Source organism: Lagopus muta, chromosome 11 (assembly GCF_023343835.1).
Source record: "Lagopus muta isolate bLagMut1 chromosome 11, bLagMut1 primary, whole genome shotgun sequence".
Classification (NCBI taxonomy): Eukaryota; Metazoa; Chordata; class Aves; order Galliformes; family Phasianidae; genus Lagopus; species Lagopus muta.
The window spans coordinates 11,186,227-11,212,759 of record NC_064443.1 but is presented as its reverse complement, the minus strand read 5'-3'; the positions used below and the strand labels follow the sequence as shown (position 1 = coordinate 11,212,759).

The window sequence follows — 26,533 nt, the reverse complement described above, 5'->3', positions numbered from 1 at the left end:
CTGCTGTAGAGCAGCATTTCCAGACAGGACATGACTAAAAACAACTCCAAGCTACTGGGGATAAAGAGAGTGATTCCCAAAGCTGCTTACTGCAAGCACAAAGCAGCTAGGGAACGATGGGTCAAGGAGCCTGTGGAGAAAGGACAGTTGACTCGTACCTGCAGAATAAACTTAACTTAATCACTGCACTTAACACATCTCTGCTCTTGCCAGTAACGTGGCTACAGTTCCAGAAATGCTTTTGGAAGCTTTGTAACCAGAAAGTAATCACATATGATTTAAACATATTTTAAAGGAACCACCTGACTGTACAGACACATGAAGCTGTATGTTACACCACAATAGCTTCAGTCCTCCTTGCCTGTTTCACTCCTGCTGTTTGTTACATAGAAAACTATTGCACCTAGAGTAAAAAAAAAACCAACAACAACAAAAAAAAAACCCAAAATAAGTAACCCCAACCCTAAAAACATTGGAGAAAATATCTCTACCTGATTGGTAAAATGACTTCTCATGTTTTGTGTACAGACAAACTGCAAAATTATTAAATCAGGAATGAAATTATAAAGGATTACACATGAAGTACTTTGATCAACAGATCAGACAGATTGAAAGAATCATTTGAACTGAAAACCACAAATAAAGCTCCAGATGAAGCTCACCGGCTGGCATAATACATGAGATTAAACAATGGAAGAGCCAATCAGCAAATTAAATCAACAGATGAAACAGTGGACTCTCTTTCACTTGAGTTAAAAGCCACACAGCCACTCAAAGCCTTAGCACAGAGTTAACACGGAGCCTACAGCAGTAGATGGCCAGCCCTGACAAGCTTCCCAAGCACACAGCAGAAGGCATGAGAAATGCTAGCACAGATTTATTTGGAGTTACAGTCTAAGCACAGTGCAAGTTTACTTTGATTAATCTAGTAAATGATGGCAATTTATTAGAGATCAGTTCCCTTTCAGTAAAACATAGAGTACCGGCAGGCTAACAGCAAACACAGTACATGTCAGTGCAGTGCTGTACATAGAATTCCTCTTGATCTGCGATTCCAGTCTCCGCTCTGTATCACACAGCTCTAAAATCACATCTCTCACAGCAGCAGCCTGGCCCTTACTCTCCCCGGATGACCTGGCTGCTACTCTTTCCATAGGTCTAGAATGAAGCGCAAGTTTAACGCTCTGCACCTCAGCAATGATTTGTGCTATGCTTTCCTGCAGACGGGTAAACTGCTGCTGTAAACTCCCGAGACATGAACTGACTTGTTTAGTGTAGTTAAGCTGTTCTTTTAGAGGAATTAAAAGAGAATCTATTTTTATGGAGTCACTCCTGTCTTCTCTTGCCAATAAAACACCTTCTTTTATTCCCTGCGACGTCCTTGTTTGCAGAATGTTTTTCAGGTCTGCTATGACATCGCTGAGATCCTTCTGCTGCAAGTCATAGGTGGATGCCTGCTCTTTGATGGCTTCTTGCAGATTTATTGGGCCCTTCTGTGCTTCAAGCACCAAGACTTTCAGTTCCTGCAGCCTTACTCGATTAACATAGGTGGAACCAAGAACACCTATAACAGCTCCCAGCACAGAACCAATAATAGACCAGTTCTTTGTTTTTTCAGCTCTTGTCCTCTCTTTCTCATGGCTCTCCCTTACAGCAGCGGAGAAGAGAGAAAATTTTTCTCGCTCAGATTCTTCTGCATTTAAGTAGGCAGCTCGGTACCTCTTCTCCTCCTGCAAGAAACACAGCACTTTGATTTTATAACTTCACCATTTTGTAACTTCAGATTATAAAGAAAGAAAAAAGTGCATCCATCAGTTGTTTCAGAAATTGTTTCATAGATTTTTCTTTTAAACGTATGATTTTCTTTATTAATCCCACTTAAATTGGTGAGGCATCATTTTAAGTCAAAGCTAAGACATGGAAAAGATCATCAAGAATTACATTTGAAGACTGTCTAAAGCATAATCTGTCACATGGTGATGATAGAAAAGTGCTACAAATGGGCAGCTTTTCCCTCCCCATAAAGAAAGCTTTCTCTGGCTCTGCATACTTCTCCAAACACCACCTCCACCCCACTTCTCCATCTCAGTTGTAATTCCCTTAAAACAGGAACTGAAAATAGTCCTGGAAAGGATGTCCTGGAAAGGCTCATCTCATGATCACATACACTTTTCACTCCTCTGCCTTCTCTTTCTTCCCCTGTTCAAAGACATATGTTTTCCTTTTCTGCCCCTCCTGGCTTTGGTGTGGCAGTTCCTGCTGTAGGCCAGTTTACCTCAGCAAAACAGTGGAAACTTTATGGCTATTTTCCTGCAGTAAAATTTTTAGCAAAGGAAAAACTGTTTTTGATAGTGAACCTGTCTGTCAATTGACTGCATTCCCCAAACTATCTGTCTTTTGAGCATGTATTTCTTTTGTAAGGCAGCAGTACCACCATACAGTGATGACTTTAGTTCTATCTTTCTCCACACTGATGCAGAGCTCTGTTCTTGAAATCTCATCTACACAGACCTGATCTGTTTTTTGGACAGCTCTTTTTAGTTCTTTGCTGTTGCTCTGCTTATTGATTCAGAAGATCCATTTAAGCTCAGGCATAGCTATTAACTTATTACTTGCCCAAGCTTTGCCATAGATGTGCCAGTTTCCAGCCTGTTTCCTGCAGCTTCACTCAGATTTCTGGAGTTTAGCTGCTATCATGCTTTCATCTGTGACTGATGGACTATGAATGACTGTGCTGCTACTGCCAGCCTGCTTGGCTCCTTCTGACAAGGTGCATGAGGACTGCACTCTGTTGGTGCAGGACACTGCCCCTGCCTGTGCTGAGGTCCCCCTCATCTTCTTGCTTGTTCTCCTTCATGGAGCAGCCTTGCTCTTACTGCTCTCTGACAAAAGCCTTAGTAAACTGTGTGGGGGCTGCAGCCAGGTGAACGGGAATGGCTTTGATGGCTTAACAACTGGAAATGCACTTCTCTCATGATATGGAAACTAACTGGTTGAATCCCATATATATATATGTATATATATTTTTTTTTCCATGCACCTGTCACCATTCAAACAACGTTCTAGGTTTTTCAGCTTTTGTCTCCAAATGCACTACCCTGTTGTAAGATGAACATGATTTCCACATCAGATCAAGTCCCCCACATTGCTTCAATTAAAACAACTATCACAAAAATTAACTCAGATTACTGGACTTATATACTAATGCATATCTGCAGAACCAGTCACTGGTGACAGAAACAAAGCACGTATTTTTAATTCGTGTTTGCCAGCATTCAGATACCAGGAAATTACCTGCAGCAATCTGTGTTCCAGCGTAGCCAGTTCTAAATACTGGGTGTCATCCCGAGAGACTCTGTCCAAGCGGTCCCGAACTTCCTTCAGCTTTACCTGCTGGGCTTCCACATTTTCACGAGCCTGTCGTACAATCCCTCGAGCTATCATAAAGACATTTTCAGCCTGGGAAGAGAGATTACTTGTTTTAGAGACTTATTAACAGATTTATTAACAGATAGATGTAAACTGTTAGTCATACGATTTCAGGGAGGAAAATAAAAGTAACACAATTCAACACAATATAGGGGACAACTCATCACAGCACAGGGGATACGCTACGTGTGCTGAGCTTACTAGGCTAGGGCTCTGTCACAGTACCTGCACAGCCAGTTAAAGCAGAAAAAAAGACACTGTTCTCCTTGGAGGCTCTCTTCAGCCTCACAGCCAGTTCTCCTAATGGCATAATCATAATTTTCAATTTTATTTTTTTACATTATCTCCACATTTACCTCCGTCACTTTTCCCTGAGCCTCCCGAACTTCATTGAGCCCAACGAACTCTTCGTATTTGTCCCACCAGTTCCTGCCAGTTGCAGATATTTTCTGTAAGGAGTTTTTCCCCACAGCAGCCCCAGCTTCTGCCATCCGGTTCAGAACACCCACAGCAGTTTCTATGGCTGATTTGGCTTCGGGCCTCTTCGGTCCGGAGGCACAGTAGGTCCTCACTAAGTGTACATTCATTTTCTGACTCTGCTTTATCAAAGAATGGTGATACTGCAACCCACAGGACACTGATGACACACTTGATTTATACTTCATTGGCCCCATGTCTTGTACTCAGTCACCAAAGAAAAGTGCTGCAAAAAGAAAAAAGTTATTAAACTAAGGTTGGTAAATGCCTCTTAAAATTAAACACACATGCCAAAAATACCAACACAATTAGATGGATAAACCATCGCTAGTTTTACACCATTACTTACACAGGGAACTTTCCAGTTTTCATCAAAGGACAGCTGTGCCACAGATCCCTGCTTTTCTGCTGTAATTAAGTACTTCTGCCATACTTCTTGATTAACTCACTGCATAGTGACTGTGCACAGATACCAGCAGGAGTAGCTGCAGAGTAATGTAATGCTTCGGCACAGGTGTGATCGCCATATGACAGCTTGCTTTGAGCTTTCACATTTGAGTTTGGCATTTAATATCACAGGTGCTAACAATTCTGGAAAAGAAAAGAAATGAGAAAGAGGCATTAAAAAAGAACCTTGAAAAGGGAAAGAAATGGGCTTTCATCATTCCCTGTACCTCACACTCTACAGACAACCAAAGCACTGAAGAGTAGAAAGACAAATATATAATGGGCAGAGAGAAAACACAGCAGTGCTAAACTGAACATGGGTTTTTCTGGGAACCTTCCTGCAAAACTGAGCTACGAGGAGGAGCCAAGTGTTCATACAGACATCAGGCAGTGAATACATCTTTATGGCTGTGTTTTAAAATGAATTTTAAAATCCTTGCTTACCCTGCAGAAACAACACTGGCTGCTGCTTAACACCAGCAGTGACGTGTAAGGAAAACTTTTATTTTCTGCTTAGCACATTCCTCTGAAAACTGCATAAACAGGCAAAATCTCACTGAAGCTTGATGAAGCCTCAATGAATTTTTATACAGTTTGGGTAAGGCTAGGTCAGAATTTGACCAGAACAATATTATAAACCCACAGCATTCACGAAACCTCGAGCACTACTGCAGTTGTTCTGCTTTATTTGGCAACGGTTACCTGTGCTAACTTTAGCCGGCTGGGGGCAACACGCGTGCAAACACAAACGGCTTCCCCAGTGGAAGACATCTGCAATGAGGTCTTTTTTAACTTGGCTCCTCACCCTGAAGGCCCACTTATATCCGGTGAAACATACGCAGCACGGAGCAACAGCAGCCATCAGCTCCGCGACGGCCTCACCGCGCGCCAAGGCGACGCGACTCATCGCGCTCACACTGACGGAGCCGCGCTATTCTCTCGGCAGCGCAACCGCGCCGCGCCCCGACATCGCCAGCGCGAGGAAAGCGCGCTTCCCCACCCCAAGGACAGCGCTACGGCGGGACGTTCGCTCCCCACTACCGCTGGGGCGGACGAGCCCGGCAGCAGGGCCCTACCTGACGTGGCAGCAGCCTCTGGGCAACCCCTCACACAACGCCCTCCCCCGTGCCTGCCCGCAGGGTCGAGGAGCGGCGCCGGAAGCGGAAGTGGCAGCGGCGGAAGTGCTACTGCGGAATTGCTACGGCGGCCGTGTGGGGTCAGACGGAAACGGTGTGGAGCGGAGCGGAACGGTGCTGGCATCATGTCGGGCCGAGAGGGTAAGGCCGGGCCCGGGGGCTGCAGGCGTCGGTTGTGCCGCCTTCTCTCTTCTCACCGCCCCCTCTCTTTTTAGGCGGCAAGAAGAAACCGCTGAAGCAGCCGAAGAAACAGACGAAGGACCTGGATGAGGTAGGGCGGCGGGGGGGCGAGGCGAGCATCTTTCCTCAGAGCGAGCTCCCGCAGCACCTCGGAGTGCGTGCGATGCGGGCACGGAAATCGCGGGCTGGGGATGGACCTGAGGCTCCTGCTGCGGATCCCCGGGCGTGAGGGCTCGGAGTGGAGGTGTAAGCTGTTAGTTCTGGGAAACGTAGAGGCTGTGTGAAGCACCGGTGATTGAAAAAGAGAAACGTGAATTGGATTGGTGAGCAATGTCAAAATCCTGAGTGCCGAGGAAAACTCCTATAATCCCTTTAGCGGTGCTGCCTATGAAGAGTACATATGTAAGAGACAGAGTTCTGAGCTCTCTTGAATTCCAGAGGATGTTCTGGCAGGGATGTGCAGTGCTGCTTTGCCTGTGCAGTTTGCCAGCAGTCTTATTGTATTTCTCAGAATTAATACGAATGCATTAAAATGAATAGTAGTGACATGTATGGAAAGATTTTTAAGTTATGCTTTTTTAGGTAAAAGCAACGTTTGTTTCTTGTGTCCTAATTAGTCCAAGATTTATTGTGTTTTTGCACTAGATTCACAGTAGCAGTGGAGATTAATGGTTTTGATGCAAACATCATTCAGAGGGCAGAGTGAGATGATGCTACAGGAGGTGATACTTTCTTAATTTTGGAAAAATCAAACACACAAAGTAAAAGTTTGGTCCATCTCTGTGTTGTGGTGCAGCATAAATAAAGCCCCAAACAATACTGTTTGTCATTGTTCTGGAAAGTTTTGCTTATTTACTAGCACTGAGCCATCTTGCATCCGTTTAGTCTGTTAGGTTTTGATTGCTGTTGGAACATAATTCCAGTATTTGAAGGGAGCATATAAATAGGAGGGGGAACGGCTGTTTACAAGGGTGGATAGTGATAGACGAGGGGGAATGGTTTTAAACTGAGACAGAGGAGGTTTACGTTAAATATTAGGAGGAAGTTTTTCACACAGGGCGGTGATGCACTGGAACAGGTTGCCCAAGGAGGCTGTGGATGCCCCATCCCTGTAGGCATTCAAGGCCAGGCTGGATGTGGCTCTGGGCAGCCTGGTCTGCTGGTTGGCGACTTGCACATAACAGGGGCTTGGAACGAGATGAGCACTGTGGGCCTTTTCAACCCAGCCCATTCTATGATTCAATGATTCTGTGATTCTATGATTCTTTGATAATGTTTTTTTCTCATTGCTTTCAGCTGTTTTCCAACTTTTCCGGGGCAGGAGATGTTAACACACTGTTGTTCTTTTCTTTAGACAGATCTGGCATTTAAACAAAAGCAGAAGGAGGAGCAAAAGAAACTTGAGGAGATGAAAGCAAAGGCTGCTGGAAAAGGGCCCCTCAGTAAGTGAGGTGCCATACTGATAGGAACAATTGAGTGGCTTGCTGGCTTCAAAAGTTTAATGTTTTTGCTTGACGAACATAAAAAGATCTGTAACTTTAAGTTACTCAGCACACACCGGGAGGCTGATGGCAGCTGTAGATGATAAGTAACAAAGAGAGGCTATTTTTTTAATTATTATTATTTTTACTGTGCAATTTAACATCCAAATTACTGATGTGATTTCTGTTTCAGGAGGTGTAACTGCATGCCAGGTGTGATAAGCTGTTCTAGTGGGATGGTGCAGAGAGATTTCTGCTCTTATTTTAGCATACCATCCTTTGCTTTCCAGGTGTATTGAGAAACACAGGCTTTGCCACAATTGTGAAATTTTAACAAATCCATTACTTGGTATCTTAGAGGATGAAATTCAAGAGCAGGAGATTCACGACAGAAGGGGGGGGAAAAAAACCTCACCAAAAAAACCTGTGATTGGTTTCACTTGCTTAAGTGAATCTAAAGTATGCTAAGTGAAAGAAGAAATTTTGCAGGCTGCATTGTGATGGTTCACCCAGCCTGCTCTATATTTCAAATGATGGTAGTAGGAAATACTGTTAATACTGTCTGTCCACTCAACCCTATCATTTACAGAAGTCTTACTAACTTTCACAAGACTACATTTATCCATTTTTGCCTTTATTAAGACTGTTATCTTGCCAGAGATCAAAGTTAGACTCTCAGGTTCTCTAGTTTCACCCCAGAGCTCTTTCTGCACCTGGGAGTTATGCTGGCAGTGTAGCTGGCAGATCACCAGAATAGAAGAATAAGATACAGTAAAGTCCTCTGACACAGTGGCTGTATTGATAAATTACAAATCTTAGCCAGCCGTTTTGCAACTTCATATGTGAGTTTGTGCTCTTGGGGCAGAGTACAACCCAGTCCCACTGACTTGGGGTATTTCTTGTCTGTTTATCTCAAATGGATCTAGCTGCTCTGATTTATCTGCTTACAAAAAATGTGCTGGGTGTGGGACTTACAGAATGTCTTTGGCATTACAGACATGCAAAAAAATTCCCCGAGCTTTCCTTCTGTCCCAGCTATTTTGAACTTTATCAGGCACTTCAGTAGCTCTGCACATCTGGATAGCTCTGTCCTGCCATTACTGCTCTTCCTCTTATTTGGTTAAATTTCAGTTATCTGGTTCTAGTCCAGTGCTTGCCAGAGCTGACAGAGATTACATTGTTGAAGAAGGTAGACTACGTCCGAGAGCCTCAGCAAGGCAACGCTGTTAGAATCATTTTATCACGGTGCAAAGTCTGCTGTTGACTATCAGCCCTTATTGTCATTTTGTGCTTTCCACAGATCAGCTATGAGACGTGCTGTAAAACAATACCAAACAGCATTTACAAAATGTGCTGCACTCAGTGCCACGTTAATATGTTGTGCTCTTTCACATTGCTTCAGTGTCGTCAGAAATAGGGGCTGCAAACAACAGATGCTTTGGTAATTCCAGTGCTTGCTTCATTGGGGCTTCAGCCCCAAATGGGGCTCTGGTTGCTGTAGAAATACTGATGCTTTTATTCCTTCAGCCTTCCATTTGATTTGACCAGACTGTTGTATAAGAAGTAATTGATGGAGGAGCAAAGAACTGCTGAAGTACTTTGTGCCCTTGTAAATTAGGGGGTGTGTTTAGTTCCAAGAGGGGCTGTGGTTTTCAACATGAAGTTAAAGCATGTAAGATCCAAGCAGTACCACATGCAGAAGCCGTTCAGCAGTGGGGTGTGGGTTGTACAGGCAGCCTGGTGGGGCTGTCACAGCTGTCACAGCTGTGTCACCTGCGATCTCTGAGCCGTGGTGGTTTGGTTTCTTTTGGCAGCGAGCGGTGGGATAAAGAAGTCCGGCAAAAAGTAGTTCTGAGCTGCAGGATAAGACACCTTCCACTTCCTCAATGGATCTGCAGCCTTCAGAAGACGAAGAGAACCCGTAGCACTTGGGAAGCATTGTACATTTTGTTTAGTCAGAATAAAACTTTTTTGTTAAGAGCTGATATTTTCTCTCTTTACTGTAGCTTTTGTTTTTCACAAGGTTAATCTGGATGCTCGGGTTTAGTTGCAGCTGTCCAAGATGGGGTTATACCGACAAACAGGCACTGCAGGTACCAGAACAAAAGCTCGCGGTACGCTGCCCGTTCCTACGCGCCGCCCAGCCGCGCTGCAGGAGCAGCAGCTCTCTCAGGAGCCGCGCGCCTTGGCGGTGCGATGGCGCCATCGTGCGGTCACCGACCCTCGCTTGGCGCTATGCTGCGCATGCGTGGTGCCCTCCTGCCGGCCGCCGCGCGAGGCTTCGCGTTGGTTACGTCCGCGCGGCTCCTCCAACTGCAGAAGGGTGGCTGACGCATGCGCAATGCTCCTCTCGCCTTAGGGGGCTGCTGTCTGCACCACTGCGGGCTGAGCGTGAGTGCCGCGCTGCGCATGCGCTGGCTGGTAGCGGCTTTTCCCGCCCGGTCGGCTCCCGCCTCGCCCTGAGGTGACCGTTGGGCGCTGCGTGGTGGCTCCTCAGAGCAGCGCCCACCTCAGGAGTAGCTTCCACGGCAGCAAAACGCTGATGGCTGGGCAATGAAAATCCATCCCGTGCAGTTGGAGGCTGGGAAGCACAGATGAACTATCCTGCAAATTCAAAGCAACAGGAAGGCTGAGCAAGCACAGAGCTGCTAGCAGGATAGCAAACTTGCTTCAGATTTTGTTTGAAGGTGCTCAAAATTTCCTGCAACACATGAAGAAAATATGGTTGCAAACTCTCAGTGCAAGCATGAGAAAGCATTTCGTATTTGCGTAATTCCCATCTGTTCTGAGACTTCTTCACACTGCCAGAGATGTCTGTTATCTACTTAGATGGGATTTAGTTCAGACAGCCCTGAGCTGAAAGCACAGCAAGGCTGTAAAGCTCACAGTAACCTCACACAGCATCGCAGGAGGATCCAGGTTGCCCTCAGTGTGTACCACGTTCAAAGCTCCAAAAGCACGCTTGCTCCTGCACTAAGATACGGACAAGCTGGTCCAAACCCAACACCAACATCATCATTTTCACCATTTTCATTATTATTCCCATTCCTCAGTCCAGTACAAGTGAAAATGGCTCTTGTAGGAAATGAACGCTTCCCTGAAGCTTCACATTTGCTGCACAAGAACAGAAGTGAAGCTGGGTGCTTATGAGGGAAACGACCTTCCCTGGGCTGCTTGGTTTCTGTGCTGACAGCTTTCCCTCTCTCTGGTAGGTAAGCCTTTTTATTTTAGCTGTACCTAAAAAGGACACATGAGAACCAAAAACACTGGAAATCATGAGTTCTGAGTGTGAAGGCTAGCACAGTTAACACCAAACAATTGAAAATGGGTTTGTAAATGCCTCTGAAAGTGAGGAAGAGCTTTGGGAAACAACTTATATATTAGCAGCCTACTTCACACGAGGCTACATTATTTTACCTATCTGTTTATTTTGAACCACATAATGTTTGCTCTTGCTGATAAGCAAACCTGAGGTGCACACAAACAATGCAGAAAAGGAGGTGAAGTTGTGGGTACAAGTGTTTGAGAGAGAAGCAGTAAACTGGGGCAAGACTGAGGAAGATGCTTACCAGGGGGAGTCACAGTTGTACCGATAGCATAAACCTCTAAAATATGCTAAATGACTCTGAGCAGAGCTAGGTGAAAAGAAGGTTGAAATGACAAGTGGAATTCTTTTTTATGCAGGATAGCTGGTTAGGTAGGTTATTTACATCAGTCATAGGTTGAAGTATGGTAGCAGATCCTTACAAACAGCCCAAGTGCACACCTGCTTTCCCTCAGCATCAAAGTAGGTATCCTGCGAGATGGTTAAAACGAGCAGGAAAAGGGAATGGGAGACATCATCAAGATTGGGAAGAGGAATTGGGCCTTGATAGTATATCAAGTAAGCAGTAGTTTGACCCAAGAATTACTAAATGAAATGAATTAGGTTGCTGATCAGGGTAAATTTACTGAGGTGGTCCAGAGTGAAATAAAGAGTGAACAGAAACACATGCTTCACAGCATGAGAGAATACACAAGTGTTTTCACCCAGAAACCAGGGCAAGAGGGGAGGAAACCAAATGGCAAAGTGACAGAGCGCTGCTGTGTGAGAGCTGTTCTCAGCAGGCTTTAGTTTAACATAGGCATTGAACTGCCTTTCTGGCCAAGAGTCCTCCTGTGTTTAACATCAGGCTATGGAAATAAAGCTGACAAAGGAGCACTTTGATTGTATGTTTCTACATAATGCTACTTTATGAATGACATTCATTCCTTAGCACAGCTGCAGCTCAGTGTTAAACTAATGCGAAGACTGTATAGCTCTTAAATCACACATGTACATAAAATTACCCCCAGTCTGAAGGGCAGAGAGAAAACAGAGCCCAGAGGGCAGAAGGAAATGAGTGCAAATGATTAAAATAGTACCAGAATAGATGGAAATGTTGTTTATATGGCCGTCTACTAAAGGATGTGATTGCTATAATGAACTCCAGTCCTGCTCTAATAATTTAAAGTGTTTTGCTCACTCTTCGGAGTTACTTCAGTTCTAAGAACATCACACCCTACTCTGAGTCATACTCTCTTAACTGATTTATGTGAGGTCTTCAACATGAAACTTCTCTAACATCCTAAAATGCTTCACTTCTATTCAAATGCAGTTAATTCTGACAAGCAATCCCACAATTGTGTGCACATCTAACAGAACTGCATAGACAATGACTTACAAGCATCAAACTTCCACTACTGTTGTCTTAATTAATGCACAAAAAATTTAAGCCCATTTTCTGCTTGAAATTGTGTTATGAGAACTTATCTTTACAGAAGCTCCTAAAGCATAGGGCAACTATTTCAAACTTAGAATTCAATGTGAGGTGACACAGCATTTGAAAAATTGCTCTAGGATCAGAATCATCAGATCTGCAGCACTACTACAAAACCCTAGCAGTAAATTCATACATACTGGCAGGATTTCTCAGAGCAAATGTGTAAGATTAGAGCATGGATATTGACAACCTGAGACTGTACCCAACTAAAGAGGAAAGAAAACAGCGTCGTACCATTACATTTGCAAAAAGACAGATTCATAGCTTCTTCCTTTTAGTCATTAGTATACAGTCATTATTTGTTTTCAGGTTCTTTATTCATCCTGAAGTGTTTCAAGGAAAGGAAGAAGTATAAACTCTAGCGCCACGCTGCCCAGCTAAGTTCAGGACAGCAGCAGCTATGCTTTTTGCACCTTTCGGGTGGATGCTGGCATTGCGTTGCTCTCCTTAAACTCTAGGTCTGTTCAGAGAAACAGAAGCCCCACCTTATTGTAAATCTCCAGTCCCACAGCCATCTGATAATAATACAAGACTGTAGAATTCTGTGCCTATAAACTGCTACCAGTGGTGCTTGCATGGGGTGGTATTCCTCATGTCAGCAATGGCAGAAAAAGGAGAAATAGAAGTACTTAATAGCTGAGGTTAAAAACGTTGACGGACAGCGACTGCGTTCTGCTCAGGTCAGAACAGTCCGAGGTCCCACAGGAGCAGCCCAGAGCAGCACAACATCCCTGTCCTTTCACCGCTTCAGCATCGCTGCCCTTCAACTTTACAGAAAGTACACAACTGCCTGTTCTAACCAACTTTTCTTGTTTTTCTTTTTGTGAGCAATTAAAATACAAATGAGAGGTACCTAAGTTGCCTTCACAATTCCAAATGTTCCAAACGGTTACTAAATACAACTGTCATTTACTGAGACTGCAGTAAGTTTATTTGGTGTGGGTTAGCCTGCTTTATATATCACTGCAATACACAGATTTCGGAAACAAGTATTAATAAAGCCTTAAATATAATAGAATGATGCAGGAATGTTCTTGATCAACGAAGAAAGCATTTTCTAAACCAGCAAGACAGTAATTTCAGGTGTCAAGGCTTCTAATTCAGTGGAGCATTTATGCTTAGTCTTATCATCATTTATCATTTTCCGTAGTGCCCTCCTCCAACTCTGATCTGCTTCACAGAATTACAAGTTAGACACAGACTTCAGGAACTCAGAAGGCATTATGACCATAGACAGCACTCCCCACACCTGCTTGCTAGCTAATATGCTGCACTCTGTCCCTGAAGTTGGGTAATAAAGTGGGTAACATTTCTTAAAACCTTTTTGTACTTAGCAACAGCAGGTCTGCCATTTCAATACTGTTTCTATAGATATTACTGAACCTGTAGTAGCTTCAAAGCAGAAGCTATACCCGAAAGTACAGGCATAAGTGGTAAAGAATAAGAACGCATACTAAGCTAGTTAAGCAGTGACAAAAAAGTACATAGTTTTAATAAAGAGGAAAAAAAAAACAGGCAGGGTAGAAGTACAGCTGTGATGTAAGGTAGCTTAGTTGAACAGGAAATTTTCATCTACTTACAGAACCTTATTTTTCCCAGACATAGGAAGATAACATTCTTGCTCAGAAGGTAATTCTACTCCAGATCTTTAAATCACAGTTCTTGTTTATTGTTTTACTCAGTTCAAGTCACTTGTCTGTAATAAGACAGCATATCATCTAAACTTTGGTAAAGTGGCTCCTGATTTTGTTTGTCACCACTGTATGTCTGCCCTGGAGGAGGTGCATCCTGGGTGCTGCAGTCACAGGCCTGCACTGGTTGTGCTGCATCCTGAGTGCTGCAACCACAGGCCTGCACTGGTTGAGCTGCATCCTGAGTGCTGCAACCACAGGCCTGCACTGGTTGAGCTGCATCCTGGGCGCTGCAGCCACAGGCCTGCACTGGTTGAGCTGCATCCTGGGTTCCATAGCCATACGCGTGCATTGAAAATGGCACATTTGGAGTGCCGTAGCCATAAGGCTGCATTGGTGGCATCATATGTGGAGTGCCATAGCCGTAAGGCTGCATTGGTGGCATCATATGCGGAGCGCCGTAGCCAAAAGGCTGCATTGGTGGCAGCACATGATGAGCACCGTAGCCATAAGCTGGCATTGATGGCAGCATGTTCTGAGCACCACAGATGTAGGGGTGTGCTGACGGCAGCCCATCCTGCTCATCACTGCTGTCAGTCTCTGCCGATGTTGATCCATCTTCAGCATCACTGCCAGAGGCCTCAGCTGGTCCTGGCCCACCTTGAACACTGTTGCTGTATGCTTGTACAGATGGCGGCACGACTTCAGCTCTGTGGGTACTGGCCTGCACTGATAACTTCTTTTGGTCCTCTGATATTTCTGGTTCTGTTTTTCCAGGAGAGGTTTCAGGACTGTTCAATTTCTGGCTGCTGTAACTATCGTCCTTCTTTTGTCCCATAAAGTAATCGGAAGGTGGTGCAAATTCAGGATCTCGCTCATCTCTGAGTTCTTCCTGCTTCTTCGACCATTGTCCAAACATCAACTCTGTTAGAACGAGGGAAAACAGTAGCTTAAATATTGATTTCAGCGAGAAGAGAGGAAACAAAGAAACAGAAGATGTAGTTCTTAAAGCCACCAGAAGTTACTTTCACCTAGTACATCGCTGGCTAACATGACTTCAGTAAGAACTGAATTAGAAGATTTTAATACAGTAAGACTACATATTTGTCCAATGTAGGAAAACAGAGCAGAACTCCCATTGCTCCAAAAAATATAAAAAAATATGAAATAGTCAGGAGAAAAGCATCAAGAGAGCAAGGAATTTTGTTCACCCTTTTTTTCCTTACCTTTGCCTTTATCCCACTCACGGACATAAGGCACACCAGGTTTCGTATCTCTTCTCTCCTGGATGACAACCTCTACCTTTCTGCTTGGTCTTGGAACTTCAGGCTCAGCTTGTACCGGGCTGGTGGTGTCTTTCACCTCTACTTCGCAGAAGGAGAGAACATTTTTTGTTACTGATAGGATACAACCTCCTAAATGAATTTCACAGGCAGAACAGGAAGCAATGCTATACAGAGACAAGTTAGATTAGCGTATAGAAAGCTTACAGTAGCTAATTTCATTCTAACAATGAAATGAACCCTAGTTTATTTTTTAATTCATTCACATTAGTTCAGAGAATTTAATGGGTAAGCCAGGTAGTGAGGCTGTGTACTTCATGAGTTTTCTATCCATATCAAAAGACTGGTGAAAAAAATCAGTTGCCTAATAGCCCAAAAAGCAATGTGCTGAGTGTTATACTGACACTAGAAAATTGTTAAAAAGAAGAACATGAGCATGTATCTCCACTTCAGCAATCCTAGAGAGGAACACTTCCATTCTTTTTCTTCTGAACAACAGAAGTTGCAGCAGCACACTACTGTTCATCATTTCCAGAACGCTTCACAGTTAATGGCTTGGCTAGACTTCTGACAAGTTAAATATTAGCTACAGTGGAAGACAGGACAAGTGACTAGTAGTGTTATAAGGGGAACAAGGCAGAGATGGGATTAGAACTCAAATTCATCACCTCAAATCCTGAAAGCTAGAGGTACACTCTGCTTACAGACAGGACTGAAACTCTGAGTCAGTATATGATATTGAAATCAACTTGCTAATATTATTCTCACTTATCTTAAAAGCCAACCAGTACAACCTCAGCAGCTTCCCCACGCTTCATTAACCTGCACAACTCCTGCTGTCAGGCATGACTTCAAAAAGAATCAGTCCATGCATGACATCCCACACTTCTTCCTGCATTATGAAGCTATTTCTGGAACAGTTTTATATCTTCACTGCATGGGAACTGCTGATCACAGCCCAAACCTCTGACTGACCACCTAGGCAAGCAATGAGTCAGCTGCAGGAGTGAAGGTGAAATCACTTCTGTTACCAGAAGGGGTGGATCCTGGCCCCACCTCTCCTAGATCCCATTTAAGGGCTGCCTGCCACTGAGGAAGGATCTCTTTCTGGAGATCGCTCCTTGTGGAGTTGCTGCAAGCCTATGACACTGGTGAGCATTGCCATTTATTTTATCTTTCCACCATAATAATCTTACTAAGCCTTACCTCTGTACACGCACTGACTGCACACGCATTGACTGTAATTCACAGTTATATGAACTCTCATATTCTAATTTATATTGCTTATACTGAGTATATAATATCTATATCTTAAATCTCCAAGCCTACCAGTTGTGTGCCCACCCATTGGTCAGGTACAAGATGGAACAGCAACTGTTGGTCTTGAAAAGACATCTATTCATACCTCCATTCTCCAGTTTTTCTGCCTCTTCTTCTAATCCTTCTTCCCTTAACTTCTTCACCTTCCGTGCTCGAAGTTTAGACAGCCTTGATTCTAGAGCTGCCTTCCTTTTTTCTTTTAACTGTTCTCGTTTAGTTCTTTGATCCAGTGTCTTAACAGTAAAGGAAAACATGAATTAATATTCCTGTGTTGCTATAATCAACTACGTATCTTCCTCTGCTGAAGGACTGAAAGCAATATTATCAGGTACTACGTTTCAACAGGGAAAAGGAGACAATTTTCAGTCAAATGCAGGCATCACTGATCATAAGACAAAAAAACCCCAAACAACCAAGTCAGGATGCTCCCATACCTGCTCTCTTAGCATATCCAGTGTCGCCCGTTGTTTATGCCTAAGATCCTGGTCACGAGAAAAGGCAAAGTAACCAACACCAAGCTGTCTGGCCTCTGAGAAGAAAAAGTCAATAAAGTTATCCTCAGTTTACTGAGGATGCAGTTTACTGGCAGCATATAGGCACTGAATGACCACATACACCTCTCTATTTTTTTTCAAATGTGTAAAATAGGCTTAGTTAGATGATGTAGGAAGTGAAGCCTCCTCAAGGAGAGAAAAAAAACATAGTTTACTGAAAAACAGAGCTAGAAGAATGTCCCAGCAATTTGAACAGTTAATACAAACGTGGTTCACATGTATGTGAAGTTTGCCATATGGGCAACAAGAACACCTTTCCCTTGCTTTCTCCAAAGTTAATCTGTGTGAAGCTGAGTACACAAAGCATGAGGCATACCGTTTTCTCGAATGTCCTCATAATGAATGGGCCCCATGGGTTTTCGGAGGGCTTCTTCTTCTTCTTTTTCCCACTGCTGCCTCTGAAGTTCTCTTTTCATATCTTCAGATAACAGCGTGTTCCCATCAGGGTCCAGTCTAATTAAAAAAACACAAAGAAGTGGGGGGGAATTAGGGAGAACAAAGTTGCTGGTTCCATGGTAACAAACAGTGACATTCAGTTATGATTGGGTCTAACCCACTCCTGCATTTTCTACAGAATATCACAGGAGGCACCACTTAGAGATAAAACAATGATGAGTATGGCAAGGTATGGTAGAACATGTTATTAAAACACTTAAAGTTCTATCCTTTCTCAGAGGCCTTATCAAATCCTAATCAAAGACAGAATGGCTGATGAAGTGTTACATGTTCGCTCTTACTGTCATCTGTTTGGATGTTAGCAACCACACATAGAAGTATCTCAGATCGATGTGAGAAGATGAAAGCCATTTGAAATAGCACAAAGCCAGTCAGTTACCCTATAAGTCAATTAGTACTCAGCATGGAAATATTTGTTTTCTCAAGGGAAGCAGCAGCATTTCCCTTTTCATCTAGCTAAAGCAAGCTTTGCTGATAGATGCTCATCCATATCAATCCAGAGACTGTAATTTCAGAACACTCCTCTTTTTATGTTGAACACTAGTAAGTTGCTGCTGTGAAAGTATCTACATCAGCAGCTCTGCTGAGGTACCCTTAGATTACATTCTGAAAACAACTCTGTGCTGCCATAATAATTTTAATAGGAAAAAACAACCAGTTAAAGTGCTGTTAACAAAAGCAAAAGCAGTGGAGATCTAACAAAGTTGGATTTGCTGAATGACTACGAACAGTTTTCAGGTTGTTTGGAACCAGGAATCACTTCTCTGGCATTTTCTGGAAGCTCTAATAAACCACAATTAGCTTACACGGACCACAGTTTTAAAAGAAGCATCAGGTATCTGAGAGATTGCTGAATCTGCTTATTAGAACTCTCCTCTACAAACTACATAACAAGGTTATTAAGAATTTCATTCAGTTTATTACAAATTTCACTTGCGCTTTTATTTCATACGGCCTCTATTCTCTTGCAATTTAAAAATACTACACCAGCCACATCATTCAAACGGTCAGCTGCCAAGGAATTCTTGGCATAGTTTATAATAGAAACTCAGCCTGAATTTATAATAGGAAACATTGATAAAACTATTTTCATGTACAATTTCTGTGTTGCTTCTCTGGCTGTTTCTTAAGGCACAATGCAGAAACCAGCAGAAGCTGGCCTAGAGCAAACCTCGAGAAAGCAGTAGATTAAACAACTGCATTGAGAAAGGGCAGTACCTTTTCCCTTGAAGTTCCTGATCCATTTTAAGTATACTTGGCAAGTCCTTCTTCATACAGCGTCTGGATCGGCCCAAGGAATCAACATAATCAACCCTGTAATGAAAGCAAAGGACATTTCACACAGATTGCTTGCAGGCTTACAAACAACAGCAGCAGTGACATTTTCCAAAAAGCATCTGACACCTCTCAGACTCTCTATATACACCTTAACTGAAAGGTAGAAGAAACTGTCAGACTCCCAAGGTCCCATTCTGAAAGGCCACGTGACAGTCTTACCAGAGACATTTACTCAGTCTCCCTTTGAGCCTTCTGTTCGCTCTGATAACAAGGTGGTGTAAAGAGACGTTCAGAAGTTAAAACATCATCTAGTTTTACACTAAATAAAACTAGTTCTAATACTTGCTTCCTATGGTGAAAATAACAGCACAGCATTGACTTCTTACAGATATGAAAATGCTACAATACACTTCAGTTATCAACCTAAAGCCCATTCAGAAGAGCTTGATAGCATTCATTCAACATGCCCAACAAAGGCTGAGTAAAATGCAAGCAAAGCGTTCCTCTGAAGCACACACCATGCTTCTCAGCAGCTCTTCATAGCACCAGGCACTTAATTTACAGTTGTCACTAAAGCTGATAAAGAGCTATACTTACTGTTCAGTGCTGCTAAAAGCTGCCTGGCATCATGCAGCTTCTATTATCCCAAATTAGAGAATTAACATTACAGCTGAAAGCATAGGATTGACAACCTAGTTTCCCCAAACCAAACTTTAAGGGATCTGTACTTTTATTAAGTTCATTGTTGGATCACTGACGGTTCCATCTCAAATCTCAGTATGACACCACTAGCACTCTGCATTATCTGCCCTTCCAGCCTAGCAGTTTATTCTGGAAAATTATACTGCAAATCTTACTGTGGTTTAAAAAAGGCACAGTGCTCTTTTTCATACTGCTTATTGCTGTTTTAACTGATTATCACAATTAAAATCTTTGTTCCATAACCATTCTTCACTTGTTGATAAAGAAAACATTTAGTCAGACCAGTTTTGTAACTTCCATGAACTATGAAGAAGAGAAGCTACTGCAACACATCTCACTTGTAGTATATTTCCCTCACTGGTGTTCCTCAAAATCCCGGAGGTAGATTCTATTGTGGTGTTGCCTTTGTGAGAACACAAAGTATTGTCTCTTAAGACAGGAAATAGGAAGAACCACCTCTTCTCTATGTGTAGTATTAACCAAAACCAAAGCAACAAAAACCCAATAACTGTCACTGCACATTCTGTGGAATGGAATTCTTTTCTCATGCAATTGCCAAGCCTCAGCAGCCCACTCAGCAGTACCAACCATTCTTCATCTGGGTCCTCTGGCGGTGGTATTTCCATTTCTGGTTCAATTTCCTCATCATCTGTCTCTTTTTCTAAAGTCTTTCTAGCAGCTTCGTTCTGATACAGTTCCTGTACTTCTCGCTGTTTGTCTATGATCTTCTGAGTGAAATCCACTAGGTACAAATCTTCAGTTTCTTCATCTGAGGCAGAAAATCAATTCGTAGGGAAGAACCACAAGGAGAACAGAACTCAACACAAAAATCAATAGGTACATCACGGGCACAGTCACCTCCGCAGCTGCCAGCAATGCCCCTGACCAAACCACTGGGGAATACCTTCATCTCACCTCGGGTCAAACAAACCTGGAGCTGTGAGCTGGCTCCACAATGGTAGCCTCCATTTGTGAACACAGCTTTTATGCTTTTTAAAAGCAATTATTTATGTGTGAAATACAGAAAAGATATTCCTCTCCACATTGAAGTATTCTATGCTCATTAACTATTTCAAAGCTCTAAGGTTTGTTACACAACAGTACAAATACTTAGAATCATAGAATCTCTAAGGCTGGAAAAGACCCACAGGATCACCCAGCCCAACCATCACCAACAGCACTCACTAAACTAAATCATCACTTATTTGATGCTTAGCATTTCCTATGTTAGCAGAAACCAGGCTCTAGAGTGCTTCTTTGAAAAGTGGAAAACAGTGATGATGGCACATGTGGCAAAGTTGGACACTAATAAGGGAAACATTAGATATTAATTGCAAAGACATCTGGATTCTGGTCTAATAAGTATTTCTTGCAAGTGACTGAATACGTGAAAAAAGAAAGGGCCAGATCAGGATTCTTTAGCTCTGTTATCTGCTCTTCTCTTCATAAATCCCAAGAGTTAGATTGCAGGACAGAAAAATAGCAATCAAGTGCTAAGACTGCATAATGGAGAACACGTTATTTTTTTCTCTAAGATTCTATATTGAAAAAACAGAATACATTCCACCCACTTAATGACTGACTGAATGAAACAAGCTCATGGTGATTTACTAGGACAGACTGTCCTTCAAAAAGTAATTCCACATTTTCCAGTACTTACATGATTTTCTCTCTTTGATAGCAAAATAACCCATGCCAATCATTTTGCATAACAGCTCCAAAAAAAACACTTTTAAGTAAGAAGACGAGCAGTGAATTTATACTGCTGCAAGCCACTAGATAATGATAGGCCAATCGTTAGGGTGAATTTTGGAAACAAGTTCACATCTCTATCCTTAGATATACTACATTGATTAATAGGAAACACTATAAAAAATAATTCAAATTTAAATTAAAACAAAAAAAGCAATTATTTAAGTTTATCTTGTATGTCAGTGCACACACAACTACTTATTTTAGGTAAGCTTTGTTCACCTGGGAAATCGCCTTTTGTCATCTTCTCATACAGCTTCGCTTTCTCTTCAAGTTTCTTCCTGAGAAACAAACAAACCAACCAACCTGTAACTTCACCAATTCCAAACACCATTTGGAACCATTTGGAACCATTTATGAACCATTTATGTTTAGGTAAATGAGGAAAGTAATGCTAAGAATGCTTGAAATATCTACTAGAAGCAGAGTAATATCTGTTGTTCTTTTTTGTTTTAAATTTTAAACGATGTTTCTGAAGAAACACAGATATCCTGTTCCAGAGCTTATACTGAAAAATAAATTGAAATCATAGCTGAAGTTACAGAGTCAGTCTTCAGTGTAACATACTGAGAAGGCATGGGCATGAAGTCACTAATATTCTACCTCTGCACAACTATTATGGTTGGTCAGATAAATTCTAGAAGACTACTTACAGGTGTGAGATATAGGAAAAAAAAAAAAAAAAAAAAAAGAAAAATACAACAGTGTCACAGCCAGAAATATTAATGCAGTAAAAGGGTGATACAAGAGTGCAACAGCAAAGGGACTACCACAGAGAGAAGGGTATTCCAAAAGAAAAGAAAAGATACCTCATCTCTAAAACTCCAGGCTTACAAGAAGGACTCTACAAAAGAGAGCTCTCCAACCAGAAATCCTTTCCCCACAGGGGCCCTTCAGTGAGGTCTCAGAGAGGTGCAGCCAGGCTCCACCCCTTCCTGTCATGCAGCTGAATTGCCTTCACCTGTTCTCCCAGGTGCTCAATCAGTGGTTCAGGCTGTGACTCAGCAGTTATCATACAAACATGTTTTTTTAAATTTAAATTGAAAACTTTAGCTGATTTCTGGAACAGCAGAAACCAATTTTGACGAGCTAGAATCCACTTACAGAAAAACAGCACATTGATTATAAATGGTGTTTTCATCTGTAATGGACCTGCAGCACTGATTGAGCACCTGGGGGAAGGCAGGGCCAACCCAGGGGAGCTCAGGTGCATGCAATGGCCTTGAGTGACTGGAAGGGGTGAAGCCAGGATCCAGCCCTTCCCAGCCCTCATTTAAGGGTTGGCAGTGGAGCTAAGGCTGTTTCTCTGGAAATCCTTGCATACTGAAAGCCTTCTAAAGGTAAGCAGTTTTTTCCAGTATCTGCTACTATACTGGGGTTTGTTCTCATTTGTTACAGTTTAGGCTTGTGCTACCTTACTGCTACTGCTGTATTTTCCATCATATGCTTTATTGTACAGCCAAGCTATTTAGGAAACAAACCAAATTTATAGAGCCATCTTTTGTTAAGTCTAAGAAATGGTTTGAGATTGGTTTTGAAGCATCACTGCCCTGGATTTTGCCTCTAAAAATGATACTCAAATCTGAGCAGTCTTATACATCTAGATAGTTGTGATGATGTAAGGGCAGATGTCTCTAGAGCATAAGGGCATTTTACTACAGCCCATACACTGCTCCCATAGGGCATGGGACTGATGCTGGTCTCACCTTTTGGCCCATGAGAGCTGCTTATCTAGAATGCACATAACTTTCAATGTACTTTTCTAACTGCTGAAAAACAAATTCTACAAAACGTTCCTTTCTTATAGAGCTTAAGAATTACCTTGATTGATCTAAGGTTTGATCCTCTTCTGCCTTCTGCTCAATGTCTTTCTCAGCTCGTTTTGCGACTCCTGTGTTTTGTTTAGTCCAGATGCTTGGTTTCTGCAGGATATGATTTTGTAACAACAAACAATCATGAAATGATAAACATCACTCAATCAAGTAAGGTTTTTAAACGGCCTCGTAAATGCATTTGACTTGAGATTCTACCTGCTGTGCTGTAGAACACAGCAAGTATGACCTAAAATGACACATGCTGTACTGTGTGATAATGAAGGTCAGGGTGAGAAGTAAAAGGAAATACATATGAGGCAAAATCTATTCTAGCAAAGTTTTTATGGAAAAAGTGATGAATAACTAAATAACAAAGTTATGAACTGCTCATATTCTCTCCTACATCCATTTCAGATTAAAAATACAGCTTTTCAGTTTACAGTGCAACACAACCTTCAAGTACGGTAACTCTAGTACTAAGAAGTCACAGCACAGATAGAAAACATACAGTAAAGAGTAAAGTGAGTAAAATGAGTGAGAATTGTCTGTTTGCTGTGATGCACTGTGACAGAGAGGAGCACCCAGTACAGCATTTATCAGAAAGCTCAGTGGTTCTGGATGAGTTTACTATCTTCCCCCCTTCAGGGAACCTGAAGTGAAGCAGCAGCATGTTGCTCTGTAGATAAAAAAAGCTTTGGCTCCTGAGAGAATGAAACTTCAGAGGTAACTTTGATAGGCATGGGCAGCAGTTTGCTGCTGTGCACAGAAATCACATCTGAAAATGTACTGACAGAAATCAAAACTTCCTCATGGTGAAAACTCAAATGGCAATAGAACTTTTTTTTTTTTACTGAGATTTAAAGGTGTACAAACTGCCTTAATTTAAGGAGAAAGGATAAGAACAGAAAACCGTTTCTACCTTATTGGAAGGTTTGGGCTTTGCAAAGATGCCTGCATCTTTCAGTAGCTTTTCTTTCTTGAATTCTTCTTGTTTGCGGAAGAGCTCTGCTTTGAGATCTACCAACTGCATTATCAGCAAAAGGAACAAACACGTTGCCAACCATCAGTTACTGGAGATAATTATTCCTCTATATAGTAAAATAACCGACTACTAACATCTATGCGAGCATTTAATTGCAGTTAGACGTGGACCCTAAAAGCAGCGATCTGATCGAGAAGGTCACTGCTAAGCTTGCAGCACTCACGGTAAGCCGAGCTGCGCGGGCTTCACTTCCCACGGCAGAGCGGCGGGCAGCAGGCCGGCACACAAACAGACGCTTCCCTCCCGCGCCCTCACTTCACAGCGCACCCCGACACGATGAGACTCCGGGCCCTTTAACCGGCCGTGGCTCAGCGCACCGCGGGCGCCGGGCCCAGCAAGGAGCCCAGCACAGCGCTGCCCGGCCGGGCCTCGCACCGCCGAGTCCCGCTTGTAAGCCGAGCCGCAGGCGCTGCTGCGGATGCTACCGCTCCCTTTCTCTGCTTCCCAGCCGCGGCAGAGCTTGCTCGCTTACGGAGGAGGCGGCCACGTCCAGCGGCTTCTTCCTCCGGTCCATGGCGGCCCGAGCTCCCCGGCAACCTCCCGCCGGCCGCTTCCGTCCCCGCTTTGCGGCGATGCCGTAAAGTGCGGCGAGGTCGTAAAGTGCGGCGCTGTTACGGCAGCGCTGGTATGGGCTGATGGGTACTTCCCTGCCGCTTTGCTGGGCGAAGCGGAGGATGGAGTCTCCGTGGCATAGGTGCTGAGTATGGGGCTGCGCAAGGAAGGATTGTGGGGGGGTTACATAGCAAAAGTGACTTCAGTTCTGGTTTAGTTGGTGAATGACTGCTAGAGAGAAGTGCTGCTTGGATGTGGATTTAGCCTTGTAACCGCTGCCTTGCTTGAGGCTGTGCTGAGCAGAATTGCGGTCGTTGTCGTTGGCTCTCGCGGGGCAGTGCTGAGGGATGTGAGCTGATGAGGACTGAGCCCTGTCCATAACGCCCCAATACAAACCCCCCTGCGCGTGCTGGAGCCTCAGATGAGTGGAGGCTGGTCTCGGAGAGTCGCTGCTGTGCTTTCCCTGGGTAGCTCGTTATCTGCTTTATTCTCTCTGTGAGATAAAAGGATTGGCTGATATGTTTTAATTTTGGAGTGATTCAGATCATAATTATCCAGAGTTACAAGGGGAAGCTGCCTTTCACTTGTCTTCAATAAAGTGGTAAAATATACGGTGCTGATGTTGTTGCTTGGCAATGTGACAGCTGATAGAAATGTCTCATGCAGTTCTTTGGCTTTTTGAAATGTGCTGCTTTTGTGTTTGGAAAGCCGGATCCAGCCCATGCTTGGGTAGTTCATTGGCACAGAATTGCAGATTACTGACACAGATACTCGGTAGCTAAAGCAGTTACACCTGTACGCCCATGAGTATTAAAGAGGTAGTTCAGAAAAGCTGTCTGTGGCTTTAGTGAAGTTGAATTCCTTTTGGTTTCTTAAAATAAGGGGAAATGATGGGAGACAACATCTAACATGAGCTACCCTTCTCTGGAGAGCAACAAGAATTCCTGTTTTAATTTGCAGTGTAAGAAGAGACATGAGCACTGCTGATAAATAGAACAAAGGAATGAAAACATCTGTGCTGTTCTAGTTAAATATCACTCCAACAAAAGGTGTGAAGTGCCTTTCCAAACCTCACCTACTGACGATACTGAGAATTAAAAACAGCCCAAACCCAACCTAGGCTTGATTCTGATTTAGTAATTTTTGACTTTTATCTTTTCCCCCTTGAAGTTCATGGATTCTTCTCCATGTTGCTCATGCTCCATGTTACAGTGATAGGACTTGCTTGCTCATCCCTCTGGACTGCTAATGCTGTAGGTGTTAAGTACTTTCAGGAGCTCAAGAGCCTCTTTATCCTGGGAGTCTCATAATGTGAAGTGTAACTGAAGAGCTGATAGTCAGACTTGGACCTGTATCTCCCCATGTAACTGCAGATGCAAAAACATTCTAAGACATCTTGACTTCTTGAAAACTTGACTTGTAGGGTGCTGTGACTGCCTCCTAAGCTTAGTGTCTGAGGCTCTAGGATCTTACATGAATGGTTTTAGAAATGTCATATTGAATAGCTTGTAGGTGCTTCAGTGCTTCTTTGTCTTTTCTGACTGAAAGGAAAGATGATTCAAATGCTGACTCAGGCCACTACTCTGGCAGCCACTCCTACCTCGCTGTCATCTGTCCTGTTCTTAAGTCTGGAATCAGACCTTGTGGGATCCCTTATTGCTTGGCACAGCCTGTGGCTCCTCTAAGGCAGCTCCTTGCTGCCTTCTTTCTTTGCTGCTTCTTTTTTCCTCTATGACCTGCCCATATCTTTTCATTGCTTGTTGCACCATTCTGATTTTTCAATTCTTACAAGAAAACCATCTGTTTCGAGTGCTAAAAATGTGAGTTTGCAAACTTGGAAAAGGAAAACATCTTTGATGTATTTCTTCCTTCCTTGACGCTATTTGTGTTTACCTGTCTAGATGCTGCATTGGAACAGCATTCTTCCTGCTTTGAGTGTTGCACAAAATGGCTAAGCAGTATTTCAGCAGCTCTCTATGTCACAGGTATTATGCAGATGGTTTAGTGAACATGCAAAGATAGAAGGGCTCTGGAGGTGACTGCATCTGTCTAAAACTGATCCTTTCTGTTCATGGCATGGCCAGGATTGCAAGGAAAATCTGTGCTACTGAATGGTTAGGTGACTGGATGTGAAAAAAGAATTGCTCTTAAAAGATGAAGGGCAGCACATGTAGAATGAGACACAGAGCTGGTGATT

General features: G+C 43.1%; 2 protein-coding genes and 1 long non-coding RNA gene across 4 annotated transcripts; 1 reads left to right on the top strand and 2 right to left on the bottom strand.

Annotated features, from left to right (window-relative positions):
* Positions 1–857: 857 nt before the first annotated feature.
* On the bottom strand, positions 858–5,542 carry CCDC51 (coiled-coil domain containing 51). Its single transcript, XM_048957635.1, has 5 exons — positions 5,430–5,542; positions 4,256–4,497; positions 3,786–4,132; positions 3,295–3,459; positions 858–1,730 (listed from the first exon to the last, which is right to left on the bottom strand). Exons 3-5 carry the CDS (start codon positions 4,101–4,103, stop codon positions 954–956), a joined length of 1,260 nt encoding a protein of 419 aa, XP_048813592.1. The 5' UTR covers positions 4,104–4,132; positions 4,256–4,497; positions 5,430–5,542; the 3' UTR covers positions 858–953.
* Positions 5,523–9,135, top strand: LOC125698823 (uncharacterized). The gene is made up of 4 exons (XR_007379346.1): positions 5,523–5,630; positions 5,705–5,760; positions 7,024–7,111; positions 8,965–9,135. It is a non-coding gene; the product is annotated as an uncharacterized LOC125698823 (long non-coding RNA).
* A 1,218-nt stretch (positions 9,136–10,353) lies between these two features.
* CCDC174 (coiled-coil domain containing 174) lies at positions 10,354–24,376 on the bottom strand. 2 transcript variants are annotated; one of them, XM_048957666.1, is made up of 11 exons: positions 24,257–24,376; positions 23,662–23,766; positions 22,750–22,850; positions 21,151–21,209; positions 19,765–19,945; positions 18,415–18,510; positions 17,057–17,193; positions 16,621–16,715; positions 16,272–16,419; positions 14,810–14,947; positions 10,354–14,507 (listed from the first exon to the last, which is right to left on the bottom strand). In XM_048957666.1, the coding sequence occupies exons 1-11, from the start codon at positions 24,296–24,298 to the stop codon at positions 13,636–13,638; spliced, it is 1,974 nt and encodes a 657-aa protein (XP_048813623.1). In that variant the 5' UTR covers positions 24,299–24,376; the 3' UTR covers positions 10,354–13,635. The 2 variants fall into 2 exon arrangements, with proteins under 2 accessions (XP_048813623.1, XP_048813624.1); XM_048957667.1 differs by lacking the exons at positions 22,750–22,850; positions 23,662–23,766; positions 24,257–24,376 and adding an exon at positions 21,738–21,869 and having other exon boundaries at positions 10,356–14,507.
* Between the last annotated feature and the right edge of the window lie 2,157 nt (positions 24,377–26,533).

Coding starts and splice junctions, on each gene's coding strand:
- CCDC51 (XM_048957635.1), bottom strand. CDS start 4,103: ATGGGGCCAATGAAGTATAAATCAAGTGTGTCATCAGTGTCCTGTGGG. Junction 3,460..3,785: donor CTCAGGGAAAAGTGACGGAG/GTAAATGTGGAG, acceptor CTCTCTTCCCAG/GCTGAAAATGTCTTTATGAT. Junction 1,731..3,294: donor TGGAACACAGATTGCTGCAG/GTAATTTCCTGG, acceptor TGTTTCTTGCAG/GAGGAGAAGAGGTACCGAGC.
- CCDC174 (XM_048957666.1), bottom strand. CDS start 24,298: ATGGACCGGAGGAAGAAGCCGCTGGACGTGGCCGCCTCCTCC. Junction 16,716..17,056: donor TGAGGACATTCGAGAAAACG/GTATGCCTCATG, acceptor TTTTCTTCTCAG/AGGCCAGACAGCTTGGTGTT. Junction 14,948..16,271: donor AGAAAAACTGGAGAATGGAG/GTATGAATAGAT, acceptor TCTGCGAAGTAG/AGGTGAAAGACACCACCAGC.